We start from the raw sequence: 27,911 nt of genomic DNA, 5'->3' as shown, positions 1-27,911 counted from the left end.
CAAGTGCCAAGGGATATGCCTTGAAACCAGTCTACGATTTTATTCACGGACATACAATTGCATCAGGTAAATTTTTATGCTAGAATGTGAATTCACAGCTTTTTCAATTCCGTTTTTTTTATCGCCTTTTTTTAAAATCCAAATTCAGGTCTTCACAAAATTATTCATTTACTCCGCTCCTTACCCATGTGTGCGTTTGTATCAGCATTGCGCCCTGGCCAATCCCCCACCGTGGGTACGTGCCATTCGTGAAGACATCATCATCATAATCATTATCATCATCATCATCAATTACATCAGGTATATTCCTCTGCTAGAATGAGAATTCGCAGCTTTTTATTTCCCCCTTTGTTTTTCAGTTTTTGTACATATCCTAGTTAAACCCAAAGTCATCCAAATAGTGCACTGCTTCTTCATGAGTGCTTTTGTATCCACAATGCACTCTGGCCAATCCCCCCCGTGGGTATGTGCTATTAAGCCTGAGGACATAATCATCATCATCAAAAGAGAAGAACAAGGAGTGGCCACAAAACGGCGTATGCGTGTCCCGAACCCCCTGTCAAGAAGCTCATCATATCGGCTCTACGGACCTATTCATTCAGGTAGTGCACATAACGTTGCCGAATCCTCACAACACGCCGTATTAAGTGCGCTTGGACTTGTTTTTTTACCTCAAATAATTTCGCTGTCAGTCGTGCGTTAGAGCGGGTAGTGTTTTATTGTGGCATTGCAAGTAACCTTAGGATTAGGTTAACAAAATATGAGTTGGGTGCAGGTCTTGCTCTTTGGTAGGGAAGGATTCGGAAGGGCTTTCCTTCATTTTATATAGCCCAGCTTTTGCTTGAATTGGCTTTGTGTGTACGACTGGAGCCACACCGATGCTTGGCGTGATATTTTGATAATGTTGAGAAATGCACGCCAGTCCTCCTTTGGCGGATCCGCTGAGAACGCTGTACCTGCTGCGGGTTTCGACGCACGAGATGTCTAGCTGACCGTTTGCCGCTATGCTGATGGAAATCGCGAACCGTTGCAACATCCAAATATTGTGCTAGAATACATCCCAAAGTTTCAGAATGCAGCCAGGGATCAGAACTGTGCCATTAGCTTGAAGCATCGCCAACAGAACCTGTCAGTATCGCCGATACTCAGTTTGTGCTACGCTTTGACAGCTCATCGTAGTCTTCTCAAGTTTGTCGGGCCCTCTCTTTAAGCCTTCACAGCATGCTTTAATTATACAGTGGTTATTTCGATTTTTTGCAATGATGACTGTACGTAAGGGTCTTTCCGCGGAAAATGTGCGGATGGGGGGGGGGGGGGGGGGGAGGGGGAGGCGCAGTTGTTTTGTTGGCGCTGAAAAATTGAAAAACCTCGCATTCCCTCCGCGGTGAATGAGGATGTTGCTATGCCGCAGACGGGCAAAACGGGCATGCTCGAGAATCTGCGCTTTGTCGTCGTGTTGTACAGGTAGGCCTTCAGCTGAAATTTTCAGGCTGTTTGAGATTTATCACTCAATCTTTTTAAGTCTGTCCGGGATCGTTATGAGACTTGACTTTCCGGTTCTCTATGGTAGGCTGTTTAGCTGCCCTCAGGTCCTTTTTTAGATGTAAGTACCACGTCTTTGAAGTGGCATAGTGTGCCTGCGCTAATTATTAGACGGCAGACGATCTGTATTGCAACTCTTATTTGTGAACGAGGTAGTTAGAAACCGTAACGAATGCCCTATGGGCGTTTCTCGAAACTAGAGTATCTAATAATAACTATATCTAACAGACTCTATTGCTGATATTTCTGCTCCAGTTATGTTTCTATTTAAATATTACTGTTCCTGCATTTTCTTTTCGCCTACAAAGGCATTTTCTTGTAAGTTAAATGGAAACAAATAGGTCCTAACTTAGAGAACAAAATACTTTAGAACATTTGGAATGACACTCACGAGTGATCAGGGTCAACCTTCTATTGCGTACATCATGAACGAATTTTCACAATGACAGTAGTGCCCAAGAGCAGCATATTATACAGAAAGCTAGCGACCGAAAACAAAGGGAAACCCACAAAACATGGGCAAGTCCTCTTTGTTCCTGGCGTGTGTTTTTATGTGTGTCATGGCTGAACTGCAGCTGTTAGCTCGAACTGGTTCGTCTAGCGGAATATCGTTTTTCCATAGGCGCAAACAGTGACTAACCAGTGTGCGGCATCTCTTTTCACGTCGGATGGGGATCCAGTGTAGTTGTTAAGACGGGACGCGGAGACTCCTGGAACCGTTCCGCAAACTTCTGGACCAGTTCCGCTAAGTGCATATTTTACCTTTGCCCTGCAGGGGCCTACAACGGCCACCAGTCTTTGCATAATGGCGTCAACAAGGAAGCGGCCGCTACTCTCCGCGCGGGAGTGGTTGAAAAGGACCTTTACCGGCGACACGTCAGCGCAGCGAACACGCCTTGGAGTCACTCGGACGAGGATGAAGCAAGAGGAGGTAACCGCTCTAAATGCCACAGAAAAAAAGCGAGCGAGGGGCCTCTTTTTTCAGTATCAAGCTTCATACCTCCTGGTCAAACACCGTATTCAAGCTCCCTTTACAGAAAGGCAGCACCACCACCCACCAAAGAGGGGAGCCGTAGAATACAACAAGGTCTGAGCTATCGCCTCATGGCCCACATGAAGAGCCAATGGGGAATAGGACCGGTACTCTCCGTCAGAAATAGGAGCTCCCTATTAGATGCTGACTAGGTAGCACAGGCCACACCTCTTTAAATATGCCTACTATCATGGGAAAGTGTAGTGTACACAACGCGCTGTTCAGTTGCTCGTCCAGTTGGCGACGTTTTTCGGCATATTCGCCGAGCAAGATTGAGACGGATTGAGACGTGCCAATTTACATGCCTGTTGGTTGAAAACGGTCACATCTTCGCCTGTCTCGACAGCTGGCTCTGTCGGAAAGTGTCGCGGCACTGAAGTCTTAGCTTCCCCGCCGTGGTGGTTCAGTGGTGGGCGCTCGGCACCTGAGACGGAGGATGCGGGTTCAATCCCGGCCGCGGCGCCCGCGTTTCCATAGAGGCGGAACGCAAGGCGCCTGTGTACTGCGTGGTGTGAGTGTACGCAAAAGATTCGCAGGCGGTTGAAATTAATCCTTAGTCGTCCTCTATGGCCGTCGACCTGTATAGTCATAGCCCGTGTAGCTTTGGGACGTTAAAAAACATATACTGTGTACCATACCATACCGTACCATTTCGTACTACACCGCATATAACCAAGTCTAAACGAAGCTTAAAGGTTATACGCCGCTTACATGAAAGAGGAAGATTAATTATGATATGATACTTATATCATGCCAATGTAATTTAGAAGACGTAACATAGCTAGTTGGGCGACGTTGTAGGGTTGCGTATTATCAGTTCGAAGATACTGTTCCACTGAGGCAATATATTAGCTCGAGTTGGTTAGCCATGACCAAGCATTAAAGCTACGCACTAGTGTCCTCAAAGAGAGTTCTGTCGCACAGAACGCATTATGGGGGGAATCGGTACGCCAAATGGCTTGTCCGCGCATCAGCAGTGCCCGCTCCCGAGTATTGTGTTCTTGAAGCCGGCTGCTGTCTGCCCTCTAACGGGTTCCCCTCCTGTATTAACCGTAGCCTCGCATGCTGCACGCGAAGGGCTGCTGTCCTTAGATAATTCGCCAAGCACCGCAGACCATTCCCCCTCTGCCTCTGGCCAAGTGTCCACTAAAGGAGCCCATTGATCGCACCTGTTATGGACGTAGACCGTCACGCACCTCCTTCATGTTACTAAGGCTGGTTACGTCATCATCATCTACCTGACTATGTTCACTGCGGGACAAAGGCCTCTCCCATGTCTCTCCAATTAACCCTGTCTGTTGTCAGCTGCGACCACCGTATTCTGCTGCCCCCTGACAGGCTTGCCTTCTTTTGAAATCCACTTCGTTGCCCTTAAGGACCAGCGGTTGCCTTCCCTTCGCACTAAATGTCCTGCCCATGCCCATTTCTTCCTCTTGATTTCGACTAGAATGTCATTTACGCGCGTTTGTTCTCTCACCCACTGTGTTCGTTTCCGGTCTCTTAACGTTACACGTACCATTTTTCTTTCCATGGCTCGCTGCGTTGTCCTTAATCTTAGCCGAACTTTTTTCGTTAGCCTCCACGTTTCTACCCCTAGGTGAGTACCGGTCAGATACAGCTGTTGTAGACTTTTCTCTTGAGGGATATTGGTAAACTACCATTAATGTTCTGAGATATCCTGCCATATGCGCTCCATCCCATTCTTATTCTTCTAGTTATTTCTCTCTCGTGATCCGTACCAGCGGTCACTACCTGCCCTAAGGACACGTATTCCCTTACCGCTTCAAGCACCTCGCTACGAATTGTGAACTGCTGTTTCCTTGCGAGACAGTTGAACGTTACTTTTGTTTTGTGCATTTTAATATTTAGACCCACCGTTGTGTTCTGCCTCTCTAACTCACTGATAATGCTTTGCAGTTCATCTCCTGAGTGACTTAGCAAGGCAATGTCATCAGCGAATCACAAATTACTTAGGTATTCTCCATTAACTCTAATTCCCATCTGGTCCCAACCCAGGCCTCGCAATACCTCCTGTAAACAGGGGGTGAATAGCATTGGCGAGATCGTGTCTCCCTGTCTGACAACCTTCCTTATTGGAATTTTACTGCTGAGTTTATGGAGGACTACGGTAGCCATGCAGTTGCTATATATATCTTCCAGTATTTTGACATGAGGCTCTTCTACACCCCGATTCCGCAATGCCTGCATAACTGCTGAGGTTTCCACTGGATCCAATGTTTTCCCATAATCAGTGAAAGCGATAATATAGGGACTGCTCATAGTCTGCGCATTTCTCTGTCACCTGATGGTTACCTCATCACTTAGGCCTGACTCTTGATCAGTGTTCGACGCTTCAGTGGTCTCTAGTGCTGTTATCTCCGCCTTCTTAGAGACGATGCTGTGTCGATTCTTTTCAAAAAACCACCGCCTGCCTTCAACTTACATTAGAGAACAGATCCGAAAGTATCCATCTGCTAACTCTGTACTTGACTCGTGCCGCAGTTCTACCTGGATCGGACCTTCATCCAGTTCTCCTTCCTGGCTCTGGTGTTGCTCTGCGTGTGCACTACCCTGCACTACTTCGGGTACCACGACAGAGTCACGGCCACCACGGCACCAGGCACGAAGCTCTTCGAAGCTTTTGCTGGTAACGGACGCGGGCCTTCGGGTAAAAATGTTTGGATAAACGCAGTGCACTAAAGTAATGACTTCAAAGCTCGGTAGTTTTCGTCCTACCGAAAACAAATTTTCAGTGGTTTACACGAAACCATGCGGCTGCTGGCATGTGCGTAGTTCCGAATGAACTCTGGTGCAACGCCTTTCGCTGCACTTTAAGCCCGCCAAGTCTGCACCACGCACTAGGTGGCTTGAATAGGCGCTCATTGAAGAAGCTACTCAATGACACCTAATTTCAAAGAATATTGCACAAGTGTTGTTGTAGGCGCGGCCGACTTGTAGGTGAACAAAATAGTGTGAGTGGTCTCGTTGCTATAATTGTTCCCAGGACTGGTCAAAACCCATACAAATTACCGCTGACTCCACACAGGAGAACCATAGCGCATTTCACGTCCAAACTTTTGACATTTTGATGCTGCAATATTTTCGGTGGTACGGGAGTCCGCTAGCACGCACCGCTTGCTCTAGCTCGGGCTTCACAACACGTTTAGCGAAATCGACGAGGCGCAGCGCACTTCACAACTAAAAAGATTAGCGGGCAGGAGAGCGGGACGCCATATCATGGAAAGACTCGGAATCCGTTACCACGCGCAAAGCTATAAAGTCGCCGTTCCGGACGCTATAAGACAAACGCTAAGAGTCGACCCGATTCCACGGAACGTGCACCCGGAACACAACCGGGGAAGAAGAGTGGCCAGAGCCAGAGCTCTCATACACAGACACGGAGACGAAACGGGGACAAGGTTCGTTGACGCCGCGGAATACGCAGAACGCTCGCGACTCGCGGTTGCGGTCATCGATTCGAGTGGCAAAACGCGCATAACGGCAAGTGTAGCGTGCGAGGGCGCAGAAGAAACGGAGGAACCGGCGGTGGCACTCGCCCTCACGGATCCGACGCGCACCACGTTCTCTGCGACTCGCGACAAAGGGTCGCAAACTTCGCCAAAGGATGGGTCTCCCAGAGAGTGCTCCGAGTCCAGAGCAATCGACAAGTCCAGCGGGAGGTAGATTTTCAAACCAGAATTCAGTGGTTCCCGGCGCACTTGGGAGAAGTATCGAAGACATATCCCAACCGAAACGAGACGGCACACGCCAAGGAGCGCGAGCTCGCGAACCGCGCCGGCGACCGTCGTCCATGGGACAGCACCAAAACTGCTTGACCAGCTACAACGAAATTACCATGCCTGGCCCGCCGAACCTTCCCTCCGCCCAGCGACAAGCTGGAAGGGCGCACGCGGTGGCCCTCAGACAACTGCAGACGCTCACGTACCCCAACCCGACAAATATATGCAATGTCTGCCACACTGATATAGCCACTTTAGCTCACATGCTTTGGGTCTGTAACAAAAACCCGCACGGTGCTGACTCTGGAACCCTGGCGCCGCGGTGGGCCGCTGCCTTGCGCAGCCCCAGCCTCGGTGATCAACTATGGGCCATCCAGCAGGCCCGCGAGGCGACGACGAGGTAACACCTCGACGTCCCCACGTGGGAGACCTAAGGCCCCGTCGGCGAAAGCTCTGCAGGACTTTAAATTATGTTGTTACCAAGCAACCAACTGGCTGTGAATGACGTGGCCGGGGGTTTTAAACAATATTTTCCCGAGGTGACTACGGTGAAACCTCGCTACTCCAATCCCCGTTAACTCAAACTGGATAATTCAGTCACTCTGTTAGCCCCTTCAGCTATACGTACTTTTCTATGGCGGGGAACTTTCGTTAATGTGGAGGAATTTGGCTGCGCTTCAGTTCATTGGGACAGATGGCTGAGCTCACATGTGCACAGGGCACCGGAGATAGGGTGATGATAAGGTGAGTTAGTGACTCGGAAGCCTGGCCACTAGTGGCGCTCGTGTTCAACCTAAATATAAAAGGTGCGTTAATAATAGCAATGATTATCAGTTGAGAAGGCACTACAGGATGTTTTGTAGCGATAGCAACATTACGGTAGCATTTCGAGTCTTCAGCTTGGCGGCGTCGCCACGCTGTCACGTGGTTGATCACGTGGTAGGGAGCAGCTGCCGGCGGCGCGGTACCGTGGCTGATCACGTGGTTCGTCACGTGGTTGGTCACGTGAACCAAGTACCACTCATCCAACTGTAGCTATCGCGTCACTCCAGGTTTAACCAGGGACAAACCACCGGTAATTTTTTTTTGCTCCGCACTATGCTCCGCCATTTCCTGACTTAATTTCGTTGTGTGCGCGCGGCTGTACTAACCGTCATAGTTCTTCGTGTTATCTTGATGTCTCCAGTCACATTACTGTATGTCGTGTGCGTGTACTCAAGGTGTGCATTTCTTTGCGGTGTGTGTGCGTGTCCGGGGCAGAGGCTGTTGATACATTTAGTGCCCTGGAGGATATATGTGATGGTTCTTCCGACAGCTTGCATGCATGCTGTGCATTATTTGGATGCACTGCGAAAAGTAGTTATTACGACGTAAGGTTTGCGCACTAAGCAATGAACGAATAGTCATTGTTTCGAGAAATAAACGTACCCTCATGTAGGACACTTTGCTATGGGTTTTTTTTTGGTCCCGAAGAGAATCCGGCATTTAGGTATTTTGTACATTTGCTCCGGTACCATGAAATCCGAAATAACAGAGTTTACGCCCCATGCTTAATGTTGAAGAGAGCAGTTAAACAGGATTCGTTCACTGACAATGAGGGGCCAAGGATCGATAGGGAAAGCGCTAGACCTTAGTGTGGAAATATAGCGAGGAACAGGAACCTAAAAGGAGTACATGTATCTGGAGCAGATGGTGGAAGAAAACAACCAGTATTTCAAGGAACATATCAGGTGAAATAACCTCTTTGAAGCATACATTTCTCAACGTCATTGCTGTTTTGGTTATTTTGGAATGTCTTTCGTTCACAGCAACACTACTTTGTTGCCTTTCCACTATTTTAGTACAAACTGAAGATAGTTGTGACCGCAGTGCCGAGCTATCGATTATTGTTAGTTAACACTACTTCAGAGCAGTATGCGTTGCACCTCACGGCGCGGAGATACGATATTGCAGTTCATAAACAGCGATAGAGAAACGCGCCAAAACACTATGCATCCGCTATGAATACCATGTATCCGATACCGTCTGCGTGTGAGACAAATTGCGCTCACAGTTCTACACTTCTAATAAGCACCCCGGAAGAAACGAGGTCCACTTTTCGAAACACGTCCACCGTAGTGCGCAGCAACAATAGGGAGCTTACAACAAGCCGGTAGAAAGATCCGGAACGGCGTCTGGCATGAGCCAGTCTGCATGATCAAAGGAGCTGCTCAATGTCTCTGATAAGAGGACAAGTTGAAGAAGGTTTACTTCGCAGAACGGACGGCACGGTCACTTGTTCTTTCTGCTTCTATTCCCACTGTGGTACGTTTAGCCCTGAATGAATGAAGAGATGAGAAGTGCAGTGCGTCTCGTCAGCTTTGCCAATTCCGTGCTTGCCACGTGTCAGCGGACTCATTGCACGCCGTTCGGAAACTGAATTCCGAAACCTGACTTCGGAGCCGGACTGGCTACATTCTGCGCTGTCGTCTAACGCAGTTCCCGGCGGGCTAGTGCTCTGTATTGTCACTTGCGACTCCGGCCACCGAGACCACGCGCTCGTGTGGCGTGGGCCTCGAGGCTCCAGCGCCCAGGCGGACGTACGGAATGCGATGAGTCGCATTCCGGACGTATTGGTGCACCCACGCGAGTACCGCCTGTGGCCTCGGCGTCCTTTCGACGGCCCGTACCTGGCGATGGTGTCCACACGGCCCCATAACGTCGCTTTGCGGGCAGCCATCCGCCGAGGCTGGGGCGAGGAGGCCCGGTACCCGCGCGGAGCCTTCCGGCTCATCTTCTTCCTCGCGGAGCCGGCGCCGGGATCGCCGAGAAACGTCAATCTTAAGAAGGAGCTGCTGGTAAGGTGACAGCCAATCGGCGCGGTCCAGTGCAGGGGTTGTTGTGGCTGGGAACTGCCACCGAGCAGCCTTTGGCGGTGGCAAGTCAAGTGTAAGCCATGAGCGAAGCTTTCTCCACGGCCGTACTTTACTCACCTCTCGCAAATTTTCGCTCCAAAATTGTGCCTTCTTATGAAAAATTACTGCTTATGAGAGAATATTTCTTAGCGTAAATTGCGGGGCTAGGTGGTTCACAATGCGCAATGGCGGGACCAGCCGTGTTGTGTGTGTGCCTCCTTGTTCTTGTCCTGCGTCCGTTTCGCTGGTTCCACCATTGCATATTTCTTAGCAAATGGGGAATCAGGACTGCGTACCTTCAATTCATACGCAGACTACTTCGTATGAAGGCTTCGCTTCGGTTTTATTTTGTTTTATATAGATTCAATTTTATTTATTTATTTATTTATTTATAAGTACTGCAGTCTCAACGAGACCAAGCAGGTGGGCATGTCGTACAACATTTTCTCTCGATTAACACCATTTATAAATAAGCTCCTGAGTTTAACATGTGAAAGAGAACAAAACATGGGAAGAGAACAAAAGGGAACAAGCAAGCATTTCAGTTATGTAGAATGATTTTTACGTAATCTCACAGAAATGAACTTACATACGCTACTGCTCAGAATAATGATAACCTGATAAAATTACGGAAAAAACGTCACAGAATGTCACGACGCAAAATACAGCAGCAGTGCCCGGTCAAAATTATCAGGGGAAAAAATTTCAGAGGGTAGACCATTCCACTGACTAACTGTACGAGGAAAAAAAGATTATTTATACAAGTTAGTACGGGCATGGAAAGGCAGCAAATTGTGAGCGTGACGGTGACTTGACACGCGTGGCAGGTAACGCTGAATGTATGGCCGTCCATTAAATTCTAGCGGCTTGTCATACATCGTGAAAAAAAATTTAAGTCGTGCTGTAGTTCTTCGCAATTCTAAGGTAGGGATATGGTTGTCAGCCATGAGTTGTGACGGGGAATCAGTGGGCCTGAACTTGTTGAAAATGAACCTGACTGCTCGCCTCTGAACCATTTCAAGTTTATGTTTATGCTTTAGATGAAAGGGATCCCATACTATGGCTGCATACTCTAGTTTCGGCAATACGTAAGTTCTGTAGGCTAGCATTTTCAAATCAGTAGGTGCTGTTTTCAGCTTATGACGCAGAAAGCCGAGTTTTCGGGAAGCGGATGCGAATGTTATCAATGTGTTTGGACCACAAAAGAGTGTTTGTAAACGTTACGCATACGTATTTGTATTCTGTGACTTCCTTTATTTGATATTATTGATGCAATATGAAAATTAAATTGCCTGTTTTTTTGTTCATGACGCGAAGTAAGACCGTTTTTGCACTGTTTAGGGTCATAGACCAAGCCGTGCACCATTGATTAAGTGTATCTAAACTACTGTGTAACTGAAGTTGATCGTCACGGCCTGTAACCTGTTTAAAGAGCAGACAATCGTCCGTGAACAACCTGATGTTAACATGAGGATGAACGGCACTAGTTATATCATTAACACAGATTAAGAAAACAATTGGTCCCAGTATGTTTCCTTGAGGCACTCCGGACGAGACAACATAGCCGCAAATTAGGCCCACTGAACTAAAAGCACGCGCCGACTCTTTGATTTACGTATCACTCCGCCGATGGCAGAGCGGCAAGCCACCACGAGACTGGCTGAAAGGCAGCCCACGCGCTGGTTGACTCCTCCTACATTTAGCGCTGAGTGAAAAAAAATGGTGGGAGCCGGGACGTTTAATCCAATTTAATTTAGGGCAATCGGCAGCACTGGACAATAATTCGAGGTTTATAAGATTGCTCGGAACGTGTAGATCGAGTTCCCGTGATAAAAGGCGTGTTCTGATTCTTCTTTAGTGCACCTTTAAAGCTGAGGCGCCTGTCAGTTTCGAAGAAGCGGGTCATAACCGCCTTTCAAATGCTGTGCAGTGGTATAAGACGCCAGTTCGTCGCGGATTATTTACTGCGCTTCTTTCCGTCGCCGCACCGGGCAGAGGGAGGCCGACCTTCACCTGGACATGGCCGTTGAGTCGCACTGGCACTCTTCTACTCGGGCCCAGATGCTTGAGTATGCCCCCGAATACGCCAATGCTTCCAAGCTGCTGTTGTGGGCACGCGACGACGCCAACATCGACGCCGGTCACCTGCTGAAAGAGATGCAGCGCCTGTCCGGAATGCCAGGCGACGTCTTCGGTCGCGTCTCAACCACAGTCGCAAGAGGAGCCACACCCGCCTCGAACGCACGCGACAGGTAGGCGCCAAAGGGAAAACTGAAGCAATTACACTACCAGAGATGAAACACGCTTCGCGATCGCTTCAAAAACCGTTGGACACTAAGGTGCGTCACTTGCACTTGCGTTTTGCTTCCTTATGGACTCAAGCGTTACAGCGCAAAAAGAAACGGACGACAACAAAAATTTAAACGCTTACTACCAGCTAAAATTCTCTCTCGTCAATCACGAACGTGATTATAAATTTGATTTAATGATTCTTAGGTTCATCGCGCGCTAGAGAACACAGTTTAATGTCACAGGAGTCATCATCAAAAATTTTGAGCAGCACTCCCGACTGCGGTTGCGCACCGGACTGCGCTTTGTGCCATATATGGCACATTGGCCACATATTGAAGGCTGTTGTGGAAAAAGTCCAGATACCTACACTCTAAATAACAATTAAGAGAGTCAAAAGGGAGTACGCTGTCCTCGAGTAAACTCGCTTTAAGGGGCAGGGTATCTACCCCAAGCACTGGGGTAGGTTCCTATCAGTACAAATGCGGAATACTTAGGTTTGGCAAAGGAAAGAAATTTTCTCTTTTTTAAAATATGCGAAGTTCTAGCAGTTACTAAGGTTTTAAACGAAGTTTCAGTCTCTGCTGTTTGCTTACCTCGGGTGCCACATTTAAAAGCCTCCGCCCATCGCCAGCCGCATAATGTTTACTGTGCTTTGCAGCGACAATATACCGCCGTCGCCAAGAGAAAGCATTCCGTATATTTTCGTGATCGAAATCAACTCTGGAACTTAGGCAGCATATCGTGTCTCTAAAAATCAGAGCGCTAGAGGACAGCTTACCTTTTTTTGCTCCCCTTTAGGCATATCCGTGTTTAGAGTATGACTTCAATATAATTGCACTAGCTGCCCTTCCGTTGCTTCGACATCAGAATGATAGCTCGGCACACGTAGTGTAACACGTGTGGTCTTTTCTGATGCTTTATTTTTCGTAACCAGCTAAGTCACACCTTTCTAACACCTTCTGGTTATATTTTTTCGAATAAATTTCATTTGGAAGTCAACCGTTTACTTTTTATGTTATTCGTGTTGTCTTGAGTGGGTTTTTGCTTTAGATACATCATTAATAGGCTAGTATCTCGCTCAAAGGCGTCTTTAATTTTGGGCTAAGTGCCTCTTTGCCGGCCAATACACAACTACCTTTATTATAAAGTGGGCAAGGGGCCTCGATCACGTGAGTGAGCCTCGGAGTTAGCGGGTGCATTTCCTGCCGGCTACTTTAGGCGTTTGGTGCGCTGCCGCATCTTCACATGACAAGATAGGCCAACAGTCGCGTAGGGGCCATTCGCTTAGTTTTGTCAATATGGCCTCAGGGTGTTCAATCAAACGTCATATCTGACAAACGACGCCAGGCATTCGGGGACCCAGTTTCTGACGTTACGGTGAAGTACTCTCAATAGGAATGTTTGTTATCGTGCGTAGCAGGCACGTATCCAAAGGAGGCCAGCCCCCCCCCCCCCCCCCTTTTTTTTTCTCTAGCAGTGTTCTTGTTAGACATGGGCCATTTGACGTCCCAAAGCGGCTCAGGCTATGAGGAACGCCGCAGTGAAGGGCTCTGCAAAATTTTGACCACCTGACGTTCATTAAAGTGCACTGAAATCGCTCAGTACACAGACCTCTAGAATTTCGTCTTCATCGAAGTTCGACCGCCGCGGCCGGGAACAAACCCGCGTCTTACGGGTTAGCAGCCGAGCACCATAACCTCTTAGCCACCGCGGCGGCCACCCGTATTGTTATTGACCATCGATCTCGCACAATTGCGAAAACCACTGGCGCGATCCAGTCAAAAGTAGTTGTATCGTGCGAGACACAATGTTCATTCCCTGATTCGATAACACCAACTCCATTTTTTGTCCTAGTGGCCGAAAACAACGCGACAGAGCTGGAAGTACAAACTACAGTTGTGGACGGCATATGTGTTGTTAGGTCAAGACTACGGTCAACATGCCCACAATGCGGCTAATGTTCATCAAATGTAGCACTCGATGGATCGAGAAGACTGCACCAGCTTTTGATAAAGCCTCATGGTGGCTGCTGGGCATTTAAGAATTTGTAAAGAATGGCACACCACCGTAACAGCGTTTGTGCCTCAAGACATAGATTGAGCATGTCTGTAATTCTGCGGTAGCTAAGCATGCAGTTCGCTCTGCAATTGCTCACGCAATATAAGTTTTACTTGCTCCAGACGACGACATCGGTGCCCTTTGCCTGTTCTAGTGTAGTATGGCTACGCATGTGCAGTTTGCTTTTTGGGGAAAACATTGAAGTTGGGAAAAGGACGTAGTTTTCTGTCGGTCGCGTCTTTGATGCTGCATTACCTGCACGCTGACTATGAGACATACGCCCCACGTCTCCTCGAAGTTTCAATTGTGTCGTTGTGAATTATGTTCAGCATTTTCTCCCAGAGTTTTCATTTTCTCGTGATGAGCGTGGGGCAATATAGTCATCCTGAAAATTTGGGGCGCACGGCGCACTAACTGGTAGGCTTGCTTTAACAAGGTTAATCGAAGATTTTAGAGTGTACTGCATTCTGTTTCAGTGGCAGGAGATACGAGGTTGGTCAGAAGTTCCCACGCCACACGGTCAGATTATGAGTGGTAAGGTCGGGCACTCACTGCGCCTGTGAGCTAACAAGGTCCTCAGCGGTGATGACTGAATTCCTCCTTACCTTCTAGAGATTTTGAGCTTCGGGAGTGTCGTAAATGACCACTACAAGGTGGTTCAATAGCAGACCCTGTGGCGCTTCACATCTCTACCACCGCAGCGGTGGCCCAGTGGTTGAGCATCCGCCTCGCATGCGGGAAGTGTGGGGTTCGATCCCCAGTGCCACAGGGCACCCACAGGTGATGCAATGGGTACAAGCTTCCGCTGGCCTGGTGCTAAGCTTATTGAGGGTGAAATGCCTTTGACCCCACCTTTAACAAACGAAAATATTAGCTGCGGTTTAAACTTTGGTTAACCCCGGTGAGAAGCGAAGGCTTCCTTTGCATGGCTACGTTCACAATCGTCACACACACACTGCCGAACGGATTGTCTGTAAAGCGTCGATGAAACGCACTTGTGGCAGAGTCATTTTTCTTGCGCCCCGTCTCACTTGAAACGATCTCCGCGTCCAGTGCCGAAGTTGAAGAAACCTCCGACTCTGCTCAGCTGGTTAGACGGGAGGCTTCGAGATCACATGGCTGAATCAGCAGATGAACTTAAAAGGTCACGTGGCCTCTCGGCCAATCATGAACACAGTTGGATGGTTGCTCAAAGTCCGATGGGGCAGTTGCCACGTGCCACGGTGGGCAGATTGTGATGACGTCAGTAGGTCACATGGCCTGCTATCTGACATCTCGTGAAACTTGTCACGTTACTGTGGTCACGCTGCCCTCTTGAATACCTAACGTAGTGGCTTTCGATTTAAAAAACCTTGTGCCATAGCGCTCTTTGGCCGCAGATGCCTTCACGCCATAAAAATTCTCTATAATCCTCTACCACCCTCACCAACTACATTGTTACCACCAAAGCGTCACCGACAAGGAAATGTTCCTGCCTTTCTGCGCCTGCTGTTTAAAGACTGCTTGGCTACACATCAAACGCAAATGTGTGACGCGGCACAGATTTCGAAGAACTCAAAACACGAAACCACAACTCTGCAAACATTTCGGCGCCTTAAGTCGGAAGTACAGGATCAGTACACAAGTAACCATGCCATACCGGTGATGATACAGTTCGGGAAATGAGTGCGTTGTTGTGAGCTCTGAACTTTTGTTTTCATATATGCATAGTAAAGCGCCTTCAGGAGCTGCGCCACTGCACTGAACCATTGTTTACGCCGCTAATGTCGTATAAAAAATTTAAAAAATCAAGGTACCTAACACTCATTATCCAACAGGTGCCTGACCTATGTAATCTAACAGTAATCTAGCGATTTATGCAGGCCCAGTGTCAGGGTCGAGTGTGTGCCTTGTACAATGCGTGGCCGCTCTTCGCAGTGCCTCGGCCTGGAACCGTCTTGAACAGTGCGCCTACTTCCTCAAGATGTCGGCACTGGTGCGCCTCAGCAGCGTTTACGACGACGTGCCTCACGTCTCCAATAGGAGCGCCACGATGGAACTCGTCACAGCGCCTCTCGCCAGTAGCGCCAACCTCAGCCTTGTGGCCGTCGACCACACGGAAAACTGGCCCACTTGCACTGCAAAAACGTCGGGGTGAAGATTTATTGCATGGAACAAGGAAAACGCTGCCTCAGATGATTATGGTGATTGAACTGAAGCAGTTGAACTAAGGCGAGGAGGGAGCAAATGAATCGACACTGACACCAATAAAAGCCGCGAACGCCTGCCATTGGCGTAACCAACAAAAACTGCCAGAAATACTCACAAAGTCTCATTATGAAATTCATTCCTGCCTCAAGACTTAGCAGTACGCGATTCGAAATGCCTATCTATAACGGTGTTTGTAATCTTACTTCATTCCATATAATAAAACGCTCACGAAGTGAACATTATAGACTACGCTGTACTCTCAACCGTGTCTTCGCTAACGACGACGAGTTGTCCACTCCTGTCGTCCTGTTCTTTTGTCTGTATAGAGAAAGTCGCCTGACATGAGTTCTCAGTATCAGGGATGCTTTATCATTCACCCACTCGATAACTGAAGCGAAAGGAAAGGCCAACTTTTGTTCCAGTCACTGTCATGAATTCCGTTGTCGCTTGATTTCTTGCGATACGGAGTATTTCTTATGTCCCTTAAATCAGCGCGATTTCGCGCGCATCGTTAAAGAACTGCTCACTGCTTAAAGAATGCTTAATTTTAGTCCACACCACACAGTAACAAAAGCGTGCAAGGCTGCTGGAAGAACAGCACTAGAGTACATGGCTTGCAGTCTTGTACCAGCAAATGGTTTCAGCGGGTGGCAGCGCATATATTGGTCTTTTTATCTGGGTATTTTTAATAGCGAGTTTATGTTCTCTGCCAAGTTCAGCCAGAGCCTGTGCTTAGCAAGCCGCGTCATCAAAATTAAACTGGGCGCATAAAAAAGTAGCCGGATTGAACTGATTTTGCTCGGCTGGTAATCGCCTTGTAAACACAGCTGTCAAGGCTCGATCCCATCAACATTGTCTTTCTTGCACATAAAAAAAAACGATGGTTTTCCCGAAACGAAGCTGCATGACGATCAATTCAAACAGGCACTGTAAGCGGCACACGTTATCATGAATGACTAGGCATCATCAAAAGGGCAAGTGCCGTTCGGTTGCTTTACTGGCATGTTTGCGCTTTTTTTTTTGCAATCAGCACGTGTAAGCCGTAAAAATTTGTGCAAGCGCCCTCTTGCTATATCGTTAGTAAAATAGAAATCGCCTATCGCCTTATAGGCTACTGTCAAGCCCCCTACTCATCTCCCAGATGGTGATGATGACAGAAAAATTCCCAGTCTACCTCAACGTCGTGTGTGGGTATTAACATGAAATGCATTGCTGGAAAAACGTACCGCTGTTTAGGACGCCTCATAGATTGTGGTAACCAGATTCGATTAGCCTCCTGGTTTATTGGTTGCTAGTAGGGCCCCCCTTCTCGTTCGCTTCTCGTCTCCAGCCTATAGGCAGCGCGCATGATCAGTCTGTTTGCTGTCTGCGCTTGAGCAGCCACCGCAATAAACCTCTTTTCTTAGTTAAACAGCACCCTTGTCATTTTTTTGCCGCTTTGGTGCTTTGCGTGCCACAGCGTTCAGTCGTTCAGCAGGGTGTTCAGCGTGCCTCGCTGCGTGCGCTGTTTGATGCGCCACAGCGCTTCCTCACTGTTCTTCGACTTTAGCAACGCGTCTGGCTGCCGCCTTACTTTCATCTGCGCCTTCATAAATCCGCGGTTGGTGACAAAGGCAACCCTTTCTGTCGCTTGACCCAACCCGGCTCTTTTCCACGGGGACAGCGGCAGCCCTCTTCTTCTGGCCCTCCTCACTGAACCCTGGCCAATTCCCCGTCGAGGGTATGTACCATGTTACTAAGGCAACAACAACTAGTTGACTACGCACCACGAGACGATGTGGTGATAGGGATAACATCTTACAGGAAGAGGTTTCTGCCAGTAGAAAGTTTCAAGAGGCATGCGGCTCGATATGCGTATACTCCTGGGCATCCACAGTTTGCGGACGACTAGAATGTATGTACGTCATGAAGTTGTGAATGTACTACTCACAGCCAAATAAAATTTCATTCGCTGTGTGTAATTTCGGAGATATGTGTATCCAGTGCGGAGTGAGCCCCTTGTGCACCCCCCAAAAAATAATTTTTCCGCTTCAGCCTTAGTTCAATTGGCTCTATTTCGTTGTCTGTGTGTATTTTCTGTCCTCTTGTCTCAACAGGGAATAAAAAAGGGCCCATGCAATGTGTTTTAATAAACCGTAAATCGAGGCTTCTCTCTGGGCGGCACCGATCGTTCGAATAACGCCCAGAAGTCTTAATAGTGTGAATGTTTTTTTTTACAGCGACAGCTGTTGAATACCCGTTTCCTGGATTTCGCATCGTTTTAGTATAGCAATAGTGCGTAACCGGAGGGTGGTTGCCATGGGCTCCACCGGAACTGTGGTTACCGTGGAAGCAGGATGGTTACTGTGGAGGGAGGGGGGCAAGGAGGGAGCGTAGGAATGCGTACCCGGTGGTTGGTTACCACAGGAACTATCTGGAGTGTGGTTACCGTGAAAAAGGGGAGGTATGGTGAGACCGCAAGGATAGGCATCCCGAGGGTGGTCACCATAGTAAACAACCAAAAGGTGGTTACCTTGACAAGAGGAGGCAGTAGCGAAATCTGAGGAATATTTAACCGGGAAGTGGTTACCGTGGAACGAGCATTAGGAGCGTGTGGCAAGTGCATAGAAATGCGCAAATTGGCGGTGGTTACTACGGGAGCCATGCTTAGTATGGTTACCATGAAAGGAGGAGGGCATGGGGAGAGTGGTCAAATGTGCCTCCGGAGAGCGGTTACCGCGTAGGGGAACCACCCCGAGGTCGGTTACATTGGAAGGAGGGTAACGGCGTGGTTAGCGTGTTCTGTGGCGGCTGCTGCGAAATACGCCGTCTGAGAGGAGGCTCAGCGCAACTGGGACGGTGGACTGGAGAGGAGCGGTAGTCGAAGAAGGCGCATGTACGAATAACTCAAAAGAGCGATCAATGAGTATATACATATGCATGTCGTTCTTATATTCTGCATCTCAATATATCATAAAACGAAAGTACCTCAACAGCTGTCTCCGATTCTTACGTTACGCAGTGGTAACGCTTCTGTGAGTATTTTTTTTTCCTACCCCGTACTGACGGAAGAGTTCGGAATTCCTTGGATACGTCTGGTTTCGTGTTGTCGTTCAGGTGCAGTTTTATGTTCTTGTGACGTTTGAACCATGCTGGGTTTAGTTTGCTGAGAATGGCCGCAAGGAGCATTTAATAATTAAAATGTTCACCCAAGAAGTCTCAAAATCAAGAACTTTTAGTACTGCAGCGAGCTGACGCGCTAGTCATTCCCGGCGGAAGCAGCAGGTTGGCATGGCGTTTTGTGGTGTCGGGGCAATCAGCCCCGTCGGCCATCAGATCTCCTTCAGGTGGTTACAAGCGCTCCCAGAAAAAAAAAAGAACTTGCAAAAAGCATAGACTAACCTTTCTTTGTTCGTATGCGGCAGTGGGCGTGTGCGTGCGCTCTCTCCTGTAACACTCCTAAGCTTCGATGCTTATCCGTAGACAGGCATCAGCATTGAAACGTTCGGCCTTCAGGCTTGCGTACAGCAAGATTTTGTTTCCCTTCGTTATCTTCTCGTCTTTGGGTAGGCGGTGATTTGCTAGTGTTTTTACAGTGCACATGACGAGCTACAGTTAGCAAAAAAAAAAAAACAAGTACAAGCAATAGCTGGAAAACGCTTATGTTAATCATTTTTTCTTCGTTCCTAACTTTGTGTTCTGTTTACATATTAATATGGAGAACTAGCAGGGACACGTCATACAGTAGGACAAGAATACTCCCATCTGGCGCTGTGTCGTTGAATTTCTCGCAGCTTTCGATTTATGAAGCTTAATTTTCTTTACCAAATTATATTTCGCTCCAGAACGTTAAGATTAAAGCGAACAAGTAAATCACCAAATAGAAATCCGCAGCGGTAAAACCCAGAAGCAGTAGAGTGGTATACTTCCGATCACATGAATTACATAGGAAGGCTTTTCTTTCCTTTTTTTTTTCCTTTCAACCCACCTCAAATCCTCACGGAATGTTCGCTTCAATACTAGTGCATTGGGCTGCAAGAAGCGACGCCTGCAGCACTGCTCGCGCATGCTGCCGAGCGAAACGACCCACTAGGAACTCGGCGGCTCCTTTGCTCCCGCGCTAGTGCTATTGCACTGCGTCTCGTCACCTGGTGCTTACTACCGAGCCTTAAATTCGCCATTACGCCTATGTGTCGTCATACAGCTAATTAGACTCGAAACGCTGAGCGCCATTGAAAAATGTCCCTAGGAGTCGCAGCGTACATTCCAAAAAGCTTCGCGGCGTATGGCATCGCGTATCGGTACGGCATGATATCGTTAGTAACGCAACACTGCGGTGACGGCGCCTTGTTGATGGAGCTGGAACAAAATGTCTCAATGCAGGTGTATTAGCTGTTTTTATTACGAATGCGGATTTGTGGCTTGGATTTGCGTACTGTCATCAGGGACACAATTCGAAAGTTGTTCGAAGCCACTTCTGGTGTTGTCGTAGGTCTCCGCTCACTTGTCAGGTGGCAGTGCAGTTTGCATACAATGACCCCGGGAATTTTCCTTCTAAAGAAGGACGACGAAGTTGCGCCCCCATGTGCAGGATAGTTCTTCGAAATTTTTTTTTACTAGTGGCAAATTATGACATTCTGCGACATATCGGTAGGTTATCTAAATATAACAAATAAGCTAAATATCCTGTGTTTTGCCACAGTTTGTGGCCTGACATTAAAGCTACCTGAAAGATCACATTTAGTCTGTTCATAATTGTTTGGTCGAGACAAATAATTCTATAGACAAATAAGAAACAAAACATCAAGCAGCAGTTCGAAAGCAGTGCAATAATGGATGTAGCAGAATGTAGGTCGTCAGTAGGGCGGGAATGCACTGAATTTAGCAGTGCAGTCCCATGCCACATATAGTCACGTGGTCCCTGCAATAAAAACATAGGAACTCCCGCAGTCTTCAAGTGCCCCAAAGGAGGAACTCGCACTTTTCCGTTTCGATAAAGGAAACTTCCTCCCGCAAGTCTCAGCACTTGCTAAGGCCTAACAGACACGCGTTCGTCTTTCTGCAGGAGCCTCGCCACCTTTGTGCAGATTGCCGTCACGCCAGGAGCGACATTTTGAGCATGGTCTCGTGAGCCCTCAGAGTGTCCTCCTCCTGGAACAGGGCGACGGCCGTCGGCAGGTTGAGTCGCACGGCCTGGGTCACGTTGGCGCCGGTCGTCCGGCCGTGCGGCACGACCAGCGTCGTGTTGGCCACGGACCGGAGGCAGAGGACGCTCTGTCCCACACACAGCACGGCGTCTCGCAGCACGTGACAGCTTCTCTCGCTCTGGCGCACGGAGTAGGTGACGCTGAACAGCGACAGGCCTTCGACGAGCGCGCCGCCGGACGCTTCAAGCTTCCAGACGGTCTCCGCGCGGGTGCTGGGAAGCGTGAAGCCTTCGATGTTCACTTCGTCACCCCAGATACGCTGCGGGTCGCAGAGCCGGTCGCATAGCTGGAGCAGGGAGCCGGTGGCCAGCGAGAGATGGAAGGTGCGCTCGGCGGTGTTCCCCTGGCGCACGAAGAGGCAGTAGACGATCATCCACGCAACGAGCGGCAGAACCAGGCGGAGGCAGGCAGCCCATAGGACACGCCTAACGATTGTAGGCGACACGGACGCCAGCTCCTTCGTGAAGCGAACCATCAGACCGGTCCTTATTGTTGTTGTTGTTTGCCTCATCTGCACTCACTGTTGTCGGTCCTCTTTCTTCTCGTCTTCTTTCACCCAGCGTGGCACATAGGAATAGTTTATCGTCGTTTTCTTTTTTTATCGCAGGTGGGCATAACCAGTGAGTAAAATTCATGTTTGGAGTGCAAAAGGTGAGGACGACCGGGATAACTAAGAGTAATTATGAATGGCATTTCTACTCATACCAACATCAGGTTTGTGTGAGAAGGGTCACTAAGAAAACGAGAGACTGGGATGATTTTCAGCGCTCAGTCGAATAAAATGCTCAATTTGGGCATCCCCGAATAGCACTACGGTACCTGTACTGACATTGCGAAATTTGTCCACTTATGGGCATGGGCGTGTGGACAGCCCGCATTCTCATGGACACAGAATTAATTAGCAGTTTAGACTACAACGCTATGGCCATAGCTTTGTAGGAGCTGAAGACTAGCGCATGCCTACAACCGCATCGACACTATAGCCTTCCTTGTAAGCCGATCTGAAGCCCTGAGGCCCTGAGCCCCTTAAGACAAGAACATTAGTTAAAATTGTGCATGTGCGCTAATCTTCCGTTGCACACACAAGGGTGTCGATGTCTGTACTGTTGAAAACCTGTTCCCTGGTGTTGTTGACCAACAAACGGCATGCATGGAAAAATTACTTTTCAGAAGTAATTGAATTAAGTTATTTATTTTAATAATACCCGCGATGGTTTGCTTAAAGTGCATTGCCAATTACTGCTCGCAAAAAAAGGCATTATGCTACTGTTACGTATAGACAATATTAGTTACTTTCCAATTACTTTAATTTTCGCTCATAAAAAAAGTTCAGTGAACGTAGCTGCTACACGCATTTCAGATTTCAGTTTACTGCACCGCAGGACCAGCTGAGCTCAAGACTGGTTGGTGAATTTTTTTCTTGCGTTGAATGTGCCCTTCATCATTCTGAATAGTCGCTGTGCTGTCGTAATTTAGAGCAATCCAGCTTTGCACTTAATCAAAATTTTTTGCGCCGACGATGCAACTCAGAACTAGTAAAGCAATGGCTCTGTGTGTTTGTGTTTGCATAAACAGGGGAAAGTTTTGTAGCGAGAGCTACACTACGCTACCCAGTCGAGCATTTCGCCGTGAGCCTGGGCGGCCGATAGTGTGCATGCGGGAAACCAGAGGAGCAGCACGTGCGCGGCGCATGACGTCAGAGACAGGCGTAATTTAGTTTTCTTAAAACTTCGCTTTCCTTCCCTTACAGCATGGTTTCGGTGTCCACCGAGATATATGAGACAGGCGAGACGTGCAATTTTCCTTCTTTAAAACCAATAGCCATTTCATTTTCCATCCCTTAATTACGGCCGCGGTTCGAGTGTCGGTCTCCACGGCAGGCGTCGCATGATCACACTTACCGTTCCGCTGAACGAATCAAAGTGCACCGGCGTTTTGTAGTAGAATTAATAGTAGTACTGGTTTATTCAAATAAAAATAAAAAGGAAGGATAAGGTTCTTGCTAGCCCCGGCATCTGCCATCGATACTGAAGCAGCTGAGCTGGGGCAGCGGAAATAAAGGATAGCACGCAGAATGGAGAAGTGAAATGAAAGAGGTGAGAAGACAGGAAGAGAGGATAGGGGGGAAGTAATATACACAAACTATTTGCATAAAATTTGGTTTTGGAGGAAAGGAAATGGCGCAGTATCTGTCTCACATATCGGCGGACATCTGAACCGCGCCGTAAGTGGAGGGAGACAGGAGGTGAGAAAGAAAAAAACAGGAAAATTGAGGTGCCGTAGTGGAGTGCTCCGGAATAATTTCGACCACCTGGGGTTCTTTAACGTGTACTGACATCGCACAGAACACGGGCGCCTTAGCGCTTCGCCTCCATCGAAACGCAGCTGCCGCGGTGGGGTTCGAACCCGGGAACTCCGGATCCTGGACCGGAAGGATTGACCTTGTGTATCTTAGAGAAAGCAACCAGTCTAAATAAAGTGTACGCAGCATTGAGACAACTGCGTGTTACTTTACCGATCATCGGGCACTGTTTATCTCTGTCAAAACAATCGAATAAATAAACAATGTGTTTCACGGAATACTTCTTCAGTGCTTAACATTTTAGTCACAACATTAAGCTCGACAACATGCGTAACCAGTGGGGAACTACAGCTCTCGCTACGTATATCCTGGCATAGCTGAGCTTAGCCACTGTAATTTTTTTCCCTTTTTGTAGTCCCAAGATGGTGACCAATGTCTGCGCGGACATCCCCCTTCGTCCGCGTTTTCAACTGCTCTGCCTTTATAGGAAAGCACGGGATGTTGCGCGTCGCTCATGCTTTTTGAAGTGGCGAACACAGGTAGTGCATTTTTGATAAAAGCAATTTTTCCACCAATTAAACACTTTAGCTGCCAACTTACGACGAAGAAAGAATTAATCACATTAATAAATTACTAGGCCAGAAAAGTTATTCATTATATAACAAATTACCGAAAGGAGCAATGAAATTATGGTAATTTCTCTGCAGTAATTTAATTACTGCCATCTCTCGCACACGGGGATGATGGCCGCTGAAAGAGGCCACAGAGTTAGGCTGAGGGCAGCGAGTGGATGGGCCCCTAGTTGCAACAAGAAACTGGGCCATCATGCGGCTGAAGGCTGTGAGTTGCTTGAAATGCGTGTTTCGTGATTTCCTGCCGCCTCTTTCATAAGCCGCTTTCATTGCTAATCAGTGGATACGAACCTGCCAATCACGTAGCGTTTTTGTGTAAGTGAAACCCATTGATCGTAGCCGATTCATCGCCGATACATGCGGTAGATGCTCCATACATAAAGAGTGTGCGAAGAGATACAAGGTAGTAGTTCCGTGCTGCTCCATTTACTCAACGCTCACTGAAGCTTATGTACCCGTCTGTCAGCGTCAGTGGAGACTGAAGCGAAATTTCAAATAGAGAAATAGCTGAAATCTCTCTGGGACAATATTTATTTTATGTTCGTCTTAATTTCACGTGTTTTTCGCCTGACTGCCTTATTTCATACAACCTCCAGCGACTATAACGCCACTCACAAGAAGTTTCCACCAGACGTGGTATTGATTTATGACCTGAACTCACCCATAAATGGCTACCAACACTGCTTTATCATGGCTTGGTTTTCAGCGTTATTTTACTATCCGCACCAAATTTTATGTCTACGCCGTGTTCTAATGTAAACAGTTGTGTCTCAAATACACAATCTTCACAAAACACCAAACTGTTTCCGCGACAAGATACGCCTTATCCGGTCTTCTTTGTTGCTTCTTTGTAATCGTGCAGAGTGGGACTGTGCATTATTTAAGCAGCATTCCAATTAAAATTAACACAAGGCATTATTTGAGCAAAGTAACTTTGAGAGCTGATGGTATAGGTTATTTAAGAAAGGAAAATATTACTTGCTACTTTTTCCACTGTGTGGCAAGAAGTAATCACGATGTGTCGTCGATGTCTGTAGTAGTTCTGATACAAACATGCACTTCACGGAATTCCGGTGTTTAAATATTCGACCTCACAAAAAAAGCAATGCGGTCACTGTACCACGGGGAACACAATGCAGACCTGATGAAACAAGTATGCAAACATCCCCTTCTGCACGACTACTGTTGCGCGTAGTTAGTTTGCTCGTTTACAGAAAGCATAACTTAAAAACAAGTCATTGACTTTTCATTTAACGACCTGACAGTGTCACTCATAAAGCTCAAAATATGCAAGCTTCTGGTGAAGAAAAAAAATTGCTGCCATTTTATGATTCTTTTCTGTGGACCGAACAAAAGCCACAGAATATTTGATGCCATATAGGAAATACAGGTGCAGTACGTCATCTACGCCATTGCCCCACCCAACTCAAAGTCACTCGCGCTAGTATGTAGTTACCGTCAAGCAAAAATTTCCTGCTTTTCATTTGTCTTGCTTCAGCTGTAGCATTCTCTCTTCACAACGCTTGGAAGTACAAAAAAAAAAACAAGGCCGGTGAAACACTGAAAGCTCATATACGCACGAAGTCCGGGAAGCAGATCGCGGGGTTACAAACATTATTATTCTGCGCCCAAAGGAGCATTGTCAACCGGTGGTTTGTGGCATGCTCCTTCGCTTGCGTTATTTTATCTTCTAGTAGAGGACGTCGCAGGGACAAAATCCAGGGCCGACCGGCTGCGCTGCAACGCCCCTCCTGAAATAGGAGGAGACATTCGAGAGAAAATGTCAGCGATATATCCAGAGTAGAGAAGAGTGGCAGAGAGATTCAGGAGGGCAGTCCGGCTTATACGAATTCAATTTTATTCGAGCTCGCTTGGACAAAACATGGGCTTTTCGCACTCATCTGACAATTACGCCAGACTGATGAGATCGTTAAAGAAATCGAAACAGCAAATTTTAGTTTTGTGTAGTGTCTTTAATTGAAACGATGGGCATCACATATAAAACATGACCAGCCACGTAGACCGCCCCTACGGGAGGAAAAAAAATAAAACAGAATTTTTCTTCTCTTGTGTTGTATCGGTTTCAACGAGCCAACGACGGCTGTGACGTAACCGACGATTTGAGATCACGTGCGGCATACAAAAACTGCGGTATGGTAGTTGCTTTTCTTGTTTTAATTCTCACCATCTCTAGTCAAGGCCGCCTAAGGGTTTAAGTGAAAAATTGAACAAGTAGCGATTATATCGCCGTTCTTGCATGACTCACATGACCTTAAATCGTCTATTACTTCAAGCCCGTCGCTCACCTCTTGAAACCGAAACACAAATAGCATGAGAAAAAAATACAGCTATAAATTATTCATTGCCTTAAGTGAATTCCTCGTCTTGGTTCCTGTACACTGTTTTGGCACCATCATAAAACGAAAAAAAAAAGGCTTTTCAAAAGTATGGTGTCTACTTATACATCTCGCCTCAAGCCTGCTTCTGATCAGCGTCAACAGAGTATAACAATAGGAGACCAAGATTCTTCCACAAAGTCTTGATGTGGGTAGGAGCAGAAGAGTTTTAGAATAGTCCTCAACCACTCGCGGTGCCAGTACGGACAGAAAGTGAAACGCTTGATTCACAGCGTAACTAACGCCACTGTTCACAAAGAGAGACAACAAAACAGAACTTTCGCCGGTCAGTTCTCAATCCTATGACGCTTGGAAGCAAGAACCGTAACCTCTTTTAATTCACATAACCATTTGCTCTTTATGCCCCTAGGTAACAAACACCGCTAAAGAATGATAACAAACAGCCATAGTCGGGGCTTTTCATCACCTTTATTATCGAAACTCGATTACGTAGTTAGAAAAGTATTCGTGTATTCTCTCCTCTCCATCTCACTCGAAGCATTGATATGTACTCTCCCCCCCCCCTTCCTCTTAATGAGACAGAACAAAGTTTGAGGCCTCAGTTAACATTTTTTGGTGGTTTCTAACCAGTTGTCTTCTTCCCGTATAATGCCCAAAAGCCTTTTTCAACCATAGTAGAGGAAAAATCAGAACATTCACCTTGTTTTAAAAAATTGCTCGATCCCTTTCATGCTAGAGTGACCTGTACATTCGTCATTTAATGACTTTTTCTTTTCTATGCTGTTTAAAAATGTATGTTATCAAAGCCAAGATTATTGAGTTCTTTGAGGATATAGAATGCTTTCATCAGGTTCTACAGTAACATTGGGTAACACTGCAAGGTAATATCAACAGCCGGTTTTAAACCTGCTCACGCCATTACTTCTGTGCTAACCGAATGATGTGAGATGCCGAGGAAGGCCAAGGGTTCGGAGGCTGCTTGACACGAGTTCTCGCCGAGAAGCCAGCTCTCAGCCCTTGACCGCTTTTTTTTCCTCAGTGAACATAGTTATCAGTAGCGCTTTTCAACAGTAGTAGCGAGAGGTTCGTCCAATATAGAGACTCTCGTCAGGCCCCCGTGCCTAAGCACGGTGCTTACTTGAGCATGAGGCAGCGCATCTGCGCCAGCCTTCCTTGGACGTCCCGCATGTCGCGAGGCTTCCGGGGGCTCCACAGCGCTTCTGCTACGGCCGACGCCCAAGGCCTGAAAAAGTCGCAGACTCCAACGCGTTGTAGACAGATTTGTGAAGGTTACTCTATTCCAAAGCAATGTCTCCCGTACGTTTAATTTTCATTCCTTCACACGCGATTATATTTAGCGCCCGATAAACAATAAATCGGTACCACACGCTCAAAACCTTTAGCCATCCGTACTAATTAAAAAGTGTATTCGGAGTTAGCTTTCTGTAGAAACACACAAAGTCAACTTGATTTCAAAGATGTTGGCACCAGGTGGCCAAGCTCCAGCTCCCGACGAACCCGACGAGCAAGACGAGATGGAACGCCAACCAACATAGATCTTCCTCCTCTATCCTCAAACCCCTTTCTCCAAAAATAAGGCAGTCGATCCTTCCTCTTCGGAAAAAAAGTAATTCATTCACTTAAAGTGAGCCTCTCTCTAAGCAGACTCGCAGCGGTTTTGCAAG

The 27,911-nt window shown here is 47.5% G+C and overlaps 2 protein-coding genes across 5 annotated transcripts in view; one reads left to right on the top strand and one right to left on the bottom strand.

Annotated features, from left to right (window-relative positions):
* Positions 1 to 518: 518 nt before the first annotated feature.
* Positions 519 to 15,847, top strand: LOC144099504 (uncharacterized). The gene is made up of 6 exons (XM_077632857.1): positions 519 to 602; positions 2,318 to 2,473; positions 5,078 to 5,222; positions 8,794 to 9,152; positions 11,205 to 11,461; positions 15,477 to 15,847. Exons 2-6 carry the CDS (start codon positions 2,348 to 2,350, stop codon positions 15,694 to 15,696), a joined length of 1,107 nt encoding a protein of 368 aa, XP_077488983.1. The 5' UTR covers positions 519 to 602; positions 2,318 to 2,347; the 3' UTR covers positions 15,697 to 15,847.
* Positions 15,848 to 23,667: 7,820 nt separating this feature from the next.
* The window catches only part of LOC144099501 (beta-hexosaminidase subunit beta-like), an 86,134-nt gene continuing 81,890 nt past the window's right edge, over positions 23,668 to 27,911 (bottom strand). For 3 of the 4 annotated variants that reach the window (XM_077632849.1, XM_077632848.1, XM_077632851.1), the window contains 2 exons: positions 27,365 to 27,469; positions 23,669 to 25,620 (listed from right to left, as the gene is read on the bottom strand). In XM_077632849.1, the coding sequence (XP_077488975.1) occupies positions 25,560 to 25,620; positions 27,365 to 27,469 (166 nt within the window). In that variant the 3' untranslated portion in view covers positions 23,669 to 25,559. Of the gene's footprint in view, positions 25,621 to 27,364; positions 27,470 to 27,911 lie in introns of all 4 variants that reach the window. The other variant, XM_077632850.1, reaches the window with a different exon arrangement.

This window comes from Amblyomma americanum, chromosome 7 (genome assembly GCF_052857255.1).
Source record: "Amblyomma americanum isolate KBUSLIRL-KWMA chromosome 7, ASM5285725v1, whole genome shotgun sequence".
In the NCBI taxonomy this organism is placed as follows: Eukaryota; Metazoa; Arthropoda; class Arachnida; order Ixodida; family Ixodidae; genus Amblyomma; species Amblyomma americanum.
This window is presented reverse-complemented; position numbering and strand designations above follow the sequence as displayed.